Genomic DNA, 11,847 nt, shown 5'->3' with positions numbered 1-11,847 from the left:
TTAATAGCATAGATTAATGAAAGGATTGTGAGCATAGAGTCATAAGAGAAGCAATTGAAAAGAACCACAATGTTCATATACGGATAATAACTGATGGAACAAGGAAGAACAAAATAACAACAAGTATTCCCACTAATGAACTCTTTGTAACATAAGATAAACAACAAGAATAACAACGAGGTACCGCCTCGTGCACAATAAAAATCACAACCGAGGTACCTCCTTGTATATGACAAGAATCATGACCGAGGTACCGTCTCGTATTCACATTTCTCAATTTCAATCAGAATCTTTTTTTATACCACCGCGTGAGCCTTACGTTTAAATACTTTTGAAAATATTTTTTCCGAAATAGCTACACGTACTTTAGCCCAGCTTATGATATCGTGTGGCTTCACGTAATTCTTTTACAAGCAACACGCACATAAGTCCCACTTTATGCCGCCGCATGCACATTAACCCCTATCCTTATACCGCCGCATGCGCGTCAATATCACCTCATAATAATAACTCGCACCACAAGTGCCCAAATATTACAACTTGCCAAAACTCAACAATATCAATATTTCCATAACAGTAGCACGTGGCTCCGCCACAACGTATACAAGAATATCAACAATAACAATGAATGTAAATTCTCAACAAGAAAGATGTCTCAACAATTAACACTTCGCCTCAACGTGATAACGACTTTCACAACTTCAACACCAGTAACTCAACAATGAGAAAGATAATGTGTAATCACGATTAGGGGTGTGCATAGATCGGGTTGGTTCGGATTTTACAATTATCAAACCAAACCAATTGTGACGGATTATTAAAACTAAAGACCAAACTAAACCAATAAACTCGGGTTTTTCAATCTCGGTTTTTCTCGGGTTTTCGGGTTATTCAGGTTTTTTCTCTTGTAAAATCGCCGTAGCACAAAACATATAACTTGTGCTCCAAATATTTCTTTAATCCTAGTAAGATACAACTATATAAAGTATTTTTCAAGAAAATAATACAAAATATGAGATGTGTCTTGGCAATATCCTCAAATATTCAACAATAAATACAATAAAATCACGTAATATAAATATTGCTAATTAAAAAGCTATAATAAAAATAAACATAATCTAAAAGTACTAAGTCATGCTAAAATAAGTAAACTAATAAGAGAGTATAAATTACATGACTAAACGCTAAAAAAAAATAAAAATAAGTTATGCATTTTTATCTCAATCATTGCAAAATAAAAAATAGATATTCAATACATTGTCATTCCTAATATTAAATTGAATGTCTTTTGTTAGCATTAGTATTGATTTAATTTTGGTTTAGGCTTTTGTTAGTATTATTTGAGTTACTAATATTAATGGCTATAAAACTTATCGGAACATTCAAAAGTTCTAAGTCCAACCTTGAAATAATATCTTAAAAGATAAAAATATGAAAAAGTTTAAGAAATATTTATAAATTACATCACAATAAATATATTTATATATTAAATATATCTAAAATTTCTATATATGTATTGTCAGGTTGGTTTGGTTTCGGTTTGACTTTCTTTAGTTAAAACCAAACCAAACCAATTATGGTCGGATTTTTTTCCAACACCAAACCAAATCAAACCGAACCATAGTCGGGTTTTTTTTCTCGGCTTGGCTCGGATTATTGGATTGGTGCGGTTTGTCAGTTTTCTTTGTACACCCCTAACCACGATACTAAATAAGAGCAACTCACAATAAAAGGGATAACATATACCGATGACGTCAAATAAGGATAATCAACTATGAAAGAGATAGCATGTAATAATGATTTCAAGTAATGATAATCAATAAGAGATAACATGTAACAATAACTTTAATTAATGATAAATCAACAATGAAAGAGGTAACATGTGACAATGACTTCAGTAATGATAATCAACAATGTAAGAGATAACATGTAACAATAGCTTTAATTAATGATAAATCAACAATAAAAGAGATAACATATGAAAATGAGAGAGGCAACAAGTTCAACTAAAGCATAAGAGCAAAATATCAAGTAAGATGTGAACAAGTATTAACAAAGTCATTTAAGGCATGTGAAGATAGACTAACACAAATAAGAGTAGATTGACTATGAGCATTTAGAGCATGATATGACAATTCAATTAAAGCATGAAAGAGTCGAAGTAGCCTAAACCAATCAAATACCACGTACAACCTGTGTACCCACTCGTCACCTTGCGTATCCGGCTTTCACATAGTACAAATGACACAATCAATCCCAAATCCTAAGGGGTAGTTCTCTCACACAAAGTTAGGCAATATACTTACCTCAACTAGGCCTATTCAACTCTCGAAAATAGTTTTTCCCTAAATTTCGCCCCCACACCGCTCAAATCTAACCAATATCAACTTAATATCATCAAACAATACAAGAAAAATTAAATTACAATAGATAAAGTTATGATCTTTACACTTTTTTTAAAAAGTCAATAAAATTCAATCCAGGACCCGTCCGGTCAAAACTCCGGTCCAATGGTATATTTTAATTACCCATGACCCTACTAGTTCATATATATGATAAGTTTAAATATTCGAGTAAAAATCGACTCTCAAAACTCAAATTCTTATTTTTTTAAAACTTGATAAAGTTTCAAAATTTTTCACTTTGATTCACATGATTTTGATGCTAAAATCTAAGATATATTGATGAAATATAGTTGGAAATAGATTAGAATTACTTACTCAAGGTTTGTAGATGAAAATCCTCTCTCCAAATCGACTCCTACCGAGTTTAGGGTTCTAAAATGAGAGAATATATGGAAAAATCCCATCTCCCAACCCTTTGTACCAACTGGAGTTATCGCATTTGTGACACAGGGATCGCATTTGCAAACCCTCGCAGTTGCGGACCAGGGATCGCATTTGTGAACCCTGACAGCCTCAATGATTATCGCAATTGCGATAGAGGCAATGCAATTGCGAAGCTGGATATACCGTAAAAGAGAACAAATATTTGCAAATGCAAACCAAGTCAAAAGCCTGTCGACTTCGCAAATGCGAAGGGGAAGTTGCAATTGCGACATCTGAGCCCCCCATTGTCACCTTCGCAATTGCGAGGCTGGTGCTCGCAATTGCGATAACTGAGGACCAGCAACACCAAGAATTAATTTTTAGTTCAAAACCTTCCAAAACATGTCTGAAACTCATCTGAGCCCTCGGGGCTCTAAACCAAACATCCACACAAGTCTAAAAATATTATACGAACTCGCTCGTGCGATCAAAATATAAAAATAACATCTAAAACTACGAATCGCACACTAAAACATATGAATTTTAAAGTAAAGTTGAAGAATCTCTAGAATTGCAACTAAATATCCGAATCCTGTCAAATCAACTCCAAATGATACCAAATTTTGCAGACAAGTTATAAATATCATAACGGACATATTCCAAATTTTAAAATTAAATTCCGAGCTCGATATCTAAAAATCAACATACAGTCAAAATTTTCAAACTTTAAATTGTCAAATTTTGGCAAAACAAAATAATCAATCTACGAACTTCCAAATTCAATTTCGGGTATACGCCCAAGTCCAAAAATATGATACGAAGCTATCAGAGCCATCAAAATACCATTCAGGGTCGTTTTTACAAAAGTCAAAATTTGATCAATATTTCTAATTTAAGCTTCTAAGTCAAGAATCAAAGGGTTCGAATCAACCCGAAAGCTTCTCGAAACGAAACTAATCAACCCCGCAAGTCATAAAATCACAAATACATATGTGTGAAGCTTCAAAAAGGGATAACACAACGCAACTACATAAAACGACCGGGCGGGTCGTTACATGAATAGCATTAGAATTGATGGACAATAGTTTTGTAATATTATTGCAAATAGTACACTATACCAATACTGCACCTTTCCACTAGAATTTATATTGTCTATGCTATGATATCAGTTACTGGGAAGCGTATTATGCTAACAGAAAGAATAAATAATTACAAGGAAAAACTTAGAAATTTCACAAGACAAGATTTACGTAGTTCGATAATTTGTCTATTTTATGGTCACACAGAGAATAGCTTTATTGATACTCAAAGAGAAAAGAGAAAGAAAAATATGATAGATGATTTACAAATAAAGAGCATATGCCTTTTTATAGGGAGAAGATTTACTAAAAAGTTTCAGCAGAGATGTGAATACGTGTCATTATGACATCACAATTCGTGAGCCGATTTCTTTCTTTCACATTTTGCCGCCCATCAATTTTGACATTTTCTTTCTTTCTGTCTTTTTATATTTGTTCACATATGAGTTTATTCCTATCAATATAAGGGACACATTTATCGTCCTCACATGTGTGTACCGTGTAAATAACATAATTTTGAAGCTAAAAAATTATTAGTAAACGAAAATCTCAAACTACCATAGTGAATATGATGAAGAGGCGCGTATTAATAATAGTAATATAGATTTTAAAGATTTTAAGTTTGATTATCCTTCCAAAGTGTATGGTATCAGAGTCCTTCCAAAAGTATCTTCGTATAAATAACTTTTATTTTATTTTTAAAATTTTAAATGATTACTCTAAGAATGTTGAAAAAGAAAAATCAATGGTTTGATTATACATCGAACTTTGTAATTTTTTTGGACGAAGGACATGTTACTTTTATCATAAAATTTATTGGAATTACAATTTACTTAACTTCTTTTTACTATTTTATGTAAAAAGGATTGTGTTAAGTTGTTTATCTTGTTTTATTTGATACTTTTATTGAACTAATTTAGTTAATCATATTACTACATTCTAAAAGTAAATCTTATACTATTATAATTTATAAAATCATGTGACAAAATAAAGATAAATAACTCTCTTAATTAGCTAAACAAACCATTATGCCTTCTAATTTTATCCATTTTATGTGTAAAATTAAGATAAAAATATATAATGTTATTAATTAACTATTATTAAGTGAATAAAATAGTGTAAACTACAGATATCGTGAGGAAGACGTTCCAATTGGTTAAAGAAGGGTAAAAGATTGTGACATACACCACAATATTTGCATATCTTATTCAATTTTTCATGAGTTACTTTTGGGGGGGGGGGGGGGGTTGCAGGTGATTAGGTGAATATTAGAGGCGTAGAGCCGCTACACATCAGTGCCCACAACTGCCCATTAATCTTTACGACTTCACCCAAAAATAAAAAGAAAAAAAGAAAAAAGAAAACAAGTAAATAAGAAAAATGGATATGAGGGTTTAAGAAAGAAAAAAAGGGGAATGCCAAAAACTCTATAACCGGTGACAACAAGACGACGGCAAGAAGAAGAAGAAGAAGCAGTAGCAGCCGAGTGACAGTGAGCCATGGTCTCAGCAGCCACCTGGATCCGATACGTTGTCAGCAAACTTGAATACTCCGCCTCTGTTGGCTGGAAGGTTATTTACTCTCCTTTTTTCTTATAATAATGTAACAATTGATTATTTACATACTATTATTCTAGGGTTGAATCAGTACACGGGTTTTGTAGATACAGCAAATATGTCTAAAAGATTAGTAGGTCTTTCTGGAGAAAGCTATTAACTAATAATTTTTGGGGAATTAGAGGGCTCCCAGGTTTTTAGAATAAAGGTTCTTTTCTTTTCTCTAGTTTTCCTGTGGCAAAAAAAATAAAAAATAAATCTGTCTTTTGACATGATTTTTTTCAACACAACAGGCTTCACAGAAAATTTAATGTCAGCTGTGGAACTTTCATAAAATGCAACAACAACACCAACAACCCAGTGTAATCCTACAAGTGGGGTCTGAGAGGGTAGTATGTACACTTACCCCAGCCCTGGAAGGGCAGACAGACTGTTTTCGATAGACCCTCGGCTAAAGAAAAGATGGAAGAAGCGCTGATAGCAAGAAATAGTAATACAAGATATTTAGAAAACTAAATACAAGATAGCAATAGAGAATATGAAAGAAGTACTGATAGCAAGGAATAACAGTACAAGATATGTATTGATAGCAAACGAAGGGAGTACTACTGGCAAGTAATACCAGTACAAGATATGTGCTAATAGCAAGCTAATGATAAAAGGGATACCATTCTAACACTAATACTATTGAGTTAAGGAAGACAAAGGGAAAAACTCGTCTGCCTACTAACCTTCTACTTTAATTCTTAAACTCCACAAGGGTCATGTGCTCGGTTAGCTCAAGCTGCTCCATGTCCCGCCTGATTACCTCTCCGCAAGACTTCTTTGGCCTACCTCTACCCTTCCTCTTACCCCCAAGGCCAACCTTTTACACCTCCTGACTGGGGTATCTGTACTCCTCCTTTTAACATGGTCGAACCATCTTAGCCTCGCCTCTCACATCTTGTCTTCCACAGAGGCCACTCCCATCTTGTCTCATATAACTTCATTCCTATTTCATAAAATGCAAAAAAGAATATTCATCGGTGTTAGTTCGGAGTTCTGATATTAAAATATGGGAACCTAATGCAACTTTAGTATTAAAAGCTTGCAACTTTAGTAAATTTTTTGAAGCTCTTGCAAGAATTGTCCGGGAATAGAAAAAAGCTATAGCCAAGCTGGTTTGTTTGAATTTCACACCAAGAGGCCCCTTCTCAAGTTAATTATTAGCAGTGCTGCTTTTTACCCAAGTGATCCTCCTCTTCCCTAGGTTCTTGGCTCTCACCTCTCAGTATCGCTCCCCTAAGTACCAACCATGCAAAGAAGCAAACTTTTCTCTGCGGCTTGCGTGTCCAAATCGAGAGATGCGGGAAATCCTCTTTGTTCCTCACCAATAGTTTATGGTAATATGATTTGACTGAGACCCGTCCTTCTATCCCGTCTCCCATCTCCACCTATCCGACATGATATGCGATGTATTCTATTTGCTTAGTAACTCTACTAGGATTTGGAATTCCACCCATCTCCCAATCCCGTAGGTTCCTTCTGAATGTGAGATCCTAATGCACTCCCCTCCATCTTATATCTTTCGAATCTATTGCAATGCTATTTATGCTTTACTTGAGACTCTATATATGTTAGGAAAAGCGATTCTCAACACGTTTTCTTTACGGGACTTGTGTCCCCAAAAACTCATTCTTCTTCCATCACCAACCTTGAAAGTGATGTGGCAAGTGAAGTCTCCCCACCCCTTCATAATATTCCTTTGAAGACCACACCTATATGAAACCGTGATATTCATAGTGATGTGGCAAGTGAAGTCTCCCCACCCTTTCATAATATTCCTTTAAAGACCACACCTATATGAAACCGTGATATTCATACTTTTATATTCCTCCACTCCCCTATAATCCAATACTTTTCTATTATCACCTCCCTCCAAGGAGCGTGCTCCTCTATCCTGAATCTCATAACTATTTCTCAAGCAATGCATTGTTGAACACCCTGAGGTTTTTCATTCCAAATCCTCCCACTCTATCGGGATGTGACAGCCTTCCCATTCACTAAGTGATATTTCCCAATTCATAGGGAAAAAACAGTTTCATACATGACTGAATATATTTTTCTCCTATGAGCTTGTCTTTTGGCGCTTTTTGTTATGAGATTTTCTAGCTAGTTATAGGTCTGCTACTATATTAGTTCAACCTACTAAGACATATTGATCTTTTAAATCTTTTGACGAAAATTATGTTTGAATACATAGTTCCATTCAGTTATGAGACTTGGTCCTTGGATTCCACTCGACACTTCTCATGAATCTTGGATAATCTGTATGTTTTCTTTGCTATCATGCTTTTCGTTGACATGGTTCAGCTGAAATTGAGTTACTATCTGACAACATTTGAACCAAGTTACTGAAAGTAGGAGGTAATCTTGCAAGAATTGTTCCTTATGCATGTTCTTGATGCCTTTTTAATGATAACACCTTACTTAATATTTTTTTTTTTGCAAGATCTGTAATACAGCAAGGAAACATACAAGTTTTAGAATCCCCCCTATATGACGCGAGAGCGTGACTGTGCTCTAACTTAAGCTGCAATTTTCTATGTTAAAACTTATCCCTTAAATAACTAGAAATCAGTAATTACCTTCTTAACTTTATCTTCATGAAAACATAAACCTGATATTATAGTAAAGTAGCGATTTGAACTTGGTGCTCAAACTTTGGAAACTTGAGTTCCAGCATAGAGGAGGAGTACTAATAAATGCAGGTCTTGTCACCTTTGGAATCCTATAATCAGTAGCTTTGCGTACGTTTGGAAGTCCATACTTTCCCTAACTTAAAAGGAGTGGTGAACCAACTTAGTCTTGGAAAGATTACTACTCATGGGGGAATTTAAGTAATACTGACTGGACTGCTCAAGACTATGAGAGAAACAAATCTGACCTTTTAATTGTGCTAAAGATTTACTAAACTAATACTTGTAAAGCTACAATATGCAAGTCAAAACATTCTATAATCATCAATAAATTAAGAATGTTAAAGTTAAAGACACAAGCCGCGTGAGATCAAGTTTCCATATTCTGAATTATCATCTGCTCTTCTGCACTTAAAATCAGTCAAGCTTCTACTTTTTGAACTTTTATTTATTTACTTTTACTTCTTGAGTAGAGGGAAAAAGATTAACTGAATATTAATGCTATGCAGAACTACAAAGGAGGTCAAATTACAGATAGAGAATTAGGCGATACCATATGGAAGAATTTCTTTCAGGGTAAATTGACATTTATGCACTTTAACAAAGGAGAGGAGATGGCACCCACACTCGGAGCTCAGGGCGGCACACTTCTTGTTCGGAAGATACCTTGGGTTGATCCAACGTAACTTCTCCTTTAATGCCTTATGCATGGTTTTCTCTGCCTTAGTTCTGGAATACACTTTTGCTTTGATCTCTTTTCTTTTATTAGTAGCGTGTTTACTTGAAGAATCATTAACAAGCAAGGGAGAATCGTTTTACCATTAGTAATATTGTTCTTTTGCTACTACTTTTATGGTTTTATGGCATTTTCAAGTGAGAAATTGGTTTTCTTGCTCATAGTTATAATAAAGGAAACTGTACAATTTAGGTTTGTAGTATTGATAGTTAATGAGTTATTTTTCTTTATAACAGTAGTGTTGGAGCTAGTTTTCACACATCTCGATTAATCTTCCATGTATATGTTACCTTCACCAACACAAGTATTGGTGCAAGCTGGAATGGTATTCCAAATAATCTCCTTTGTTAGCTTGCAGCTTTCCCAGCAACAAAACAGTTCTTTCGGGGGTCTATGCATCACCACACTCAACTCAAATATCTGCAGAAATAGTTCTCACAGATGTCTGCAGTATAGAAATAGTTGGTCATAGTCCTCCACATTAGTTAATCGATTACTTCCTTGCTAAAGCTTTGTTACATTTGAATTTGCCAGCTACATTTTCCTACTCATGCACTTTACCGAAGGAAATGTTACTTTGTTCTGGCGTATAGACAATCAAGCTTAAAATAATTGCTGTTGCTGCTTATGTCTTCATCACCGTTGGTCATGCTGTTGGCCTAACTACTGGCTAAAATTAGGGGTTCAATGGCATATATGATTTGGAGAGTTGTGCGATGAGTCTGTTTTCCTTTTCTTCTTATCCTGGACAAATTTTATGAGCAAGGAAATCTTACCACCATAAATTGCTGTAGGGAGGTGATCACACTGCTATCTTATTGTTTATGTTCATTTTACTTTGCCTCTTTGTTTTAATAAATTAGTTGTTTCCCTTCTGGTGGAAGCGATTATGTGGATCTGTTTCTGCATATGTTCCTCTTTGCTATTGCTGACTTCATATCTGTGCTTTTCATAGGAAAGTATTTGTTGGGGATGTTGTGGTTCTCAAGGACCCTGTAAAGTCAGATGATTATCTTGTCCGTAGATTAGCTGCCGTTGAAGGCTATGAGATGGTGTCCACTGATGAAAAAGATGAGCCCTTTGTCCTTGAAAAAGATCAATGTTGGGTGCTGGCTGACAATGAAAACGTGAAACCTAAGGTATATGATCCTCGCAATAGATTGGCTTTCACCTCCAGAATAAGATATCATGCGACTGTATTCTCTCAAATCTTCTTTTGCTCAAAGCCTCAAATTGTGAACCTTGTCTTATGTGCTTCACGTTATGATTTTTGAATATTTTGCGTATTGCAATATGGTATTTTAGTTTTAACAGTCCTATAATATGTGTCATATCCTTGTCTTTGGTCCAGCATCTGTTTGAGCGCCATTTACTCATGTTTTTATTATATTTTCTGTATATGTGATCTGAGTCTTGACTACTCATTCCCCGCATAATGTTGATACAATACTTTTGCAGAAAAAATTGTGAGTATGTATCAAAGTCTAGATATATGTTATAACTTTAGAGTTTTTTTCCCCATAACTGGAACCTTAATTTGCCAGTGGTCTTATGTATTAGTTTAAGTTTACCTTCTCCGGGGATTCTTTTAAGGTGCTTGCATAGAGTGAGTAGTGAATCTGAACAAACCTATAATGAGATGTGTGTATGTCAGCTAAAACTTCAGCATTTTCAATGAGAAACTCTTTGAATTATGGTGAAGAGGTAAGTTTATTAAATGAAATAAACTTCTGATGAATACTTGAGCTAAGTTTTCAGTTTTTCAGTGGCTGCAGATTAAAATAGGACTTCTGACTTGCCCCCAGAGCTTTGGTCTAGTGGTAAGAGCGCAACTCATGATGTGTGGGTTATGCGCACGTTACGAGTTCGAACCTTGCTGCAGACAGAAGCCTGGTATTTAAGTGGAGAAGGGTAGAGGGGTGGGTCCATTAACCAGCGGTTTCAACTCATGCGCCTCTGGACCCTTAGGAATTTCTGGGTTATCCGAAAAAAACAAACAAACAGGACTTTGACTTTTGAGTATATAGTACTGTATTATTCATATTATAGTCATAGTTGGGCTTGCTTCCTCATGCTTTGAGGGAAGGATAGCAACTGCACAGATATTATTGTTATATTAATATTGATTGACTCTAGGTTATTTTCTTGCCTTCTCAATAGCAGGAAGCCAAGGATAGCAGAACTTTTGGCCCTGTTTCCTTGACGGACATAGTTGGCAGGGCTATATATTGCCTGAGGACAGCAGTGGACCATGGTCCTGTTAACAACAGGTTTGTTGTGTTATTGCAAATCTGTTTTTCTTGTCCATCGGAAAAAAAGCTTTCTTATTGATTGTGGTTAATCTGTGTCTTGCTTTATCAGTAACTTTAGCGTCCAGAAGGATTCACCAGTCCTTGAAGTTGAACTGGATGTTGATGAGATGGCACGAAGTCACAAAGCATAGGTTGTGTGCTTTGAGGAAAAGATATCCTAGGATTACTGATTTGGTTGTACCCACTTTTTCTTGTTTCCTCTTATTTATCCGAGCGAAATTCATTGGAAAAAATAAAAGTTGTGTATTAGTGATTTTGGTACATTTTCCTTTGACCAGATGCTGTCATCCTAAGTGTTGATCTTTCCTCTCAATGAGGCGCCGTACGAACTGTAAACCTTTGAGGGCTTCAGTTCTATTTAGAACGTATTTCAAGGCTGAAACTGTTGTATGGATGAAGTTTGGAAAAGATATATCAATATGATTCACTTTCGTCCGGGTTGTGGCCAATTGACAAAGAAGACAGTATTTATTAAAGTAGCTTGAACATTCCTTTCACAGACCCATTATCAACAATACACTAATACAGCACGACTTGGCCCATTCCCCAAACATCAGAAGAGAGGTCTCACTGTAACTCCTTGTTTTGGTTTTATAGTAGCACTTTCTTGAACAGTTTTTCCTGACTTTTTGTAGTGTGTTTTTGCTTGTCCGTTAGGGGACATCCAACAAAATTTAGACGATAGCATGGCGAAGGATGACCGTAATGTGCTGTTACT

The 11,847-nt window shown here is 35.2% G+C and overlaps 1 protein-coding gene across 2 annotated transcripts; it reads left to right on the top strand.

The window, feature by feature from the left end:
* Nucleotides 1-5,161: 5,161 nt before the first annotated feature.
* Nucleotides 5,162-11,560, top strand: LOC107779203 (mitochondrial ATP-independent inner membrane protease subunit 2-like). 2 transcript variants are annotated; one of them, XM_016599576.2, is made up of 5 exons: nucleotides 5,162-5,418; nucleotides 8,591-8,763; nucleotides 9,773-9,956; nucleotides 10,981-11,087; nucleotides 11,179-11,560. In XM_016599576.2, exons 1-5 carry the CDS (start codon nucleotides 5,347-5,349, stop codon nucleotides 11,258-11,260), a joined length of 618 nt encoding a protein of 205 aa, XP_016455062.1. In that variant the 5' UTR covers nucleotides 5,162-5,346; the 3' UTR covers nucleotides 11,261-11,560. The 2 variants fall into 2 exon arrangements, with proteins under 2 accessions (XP_016455062.1, XP_016455061.1); XM_016599575.2 differs by having other exon boundaries at nucleotides 10,978-11,087.
* Nucleotides 11,561-11,847: the final 287 nt, after the last annotated feature.

Source organism: Nicotiana tabacum, chromosome 19 (genome assembly GCF_000715075.1).
Source record: "Nicotiana tabacum cultivar K326 chromosome 19, ASM71507v2, whole genome shotgun sequence".
In the NCBI taxonomy this organism is placed as follows: domain Eukaryota; kingdom Viridiplantae; phylum Streptophyta; class Magnoliopsida; order Solanales; family Solanaceae; genus Nicotiana; species Nicotiana tabacum.
This window is presented reverse-complemented; position numbering and strand designations above follow the sequence as displayed.

Coding starts and splice junctions, on each gene's coding strand:
- LOC107779203 (XM_016599575.2), top strand. CDS start 5,347: ATGGTCTCAGCAGCCACCTGGATCCGATACGTTGTCAGCAAACTTGAA. Junction 5,419..8,590: donor CCGCCTCTGTTGGCTGGAAG/GTTATTTACTCT, acceptor AATGCTATGCAG/AACTACAAAGGAGGTCAAAT. Junction 9,957..10,977: donor ATGAAAACGTGAAACCTAAG/GTATATGATCCT, acceptor CCTTCTCAATAG/CAGGAAGCCAAGGATAGCAG.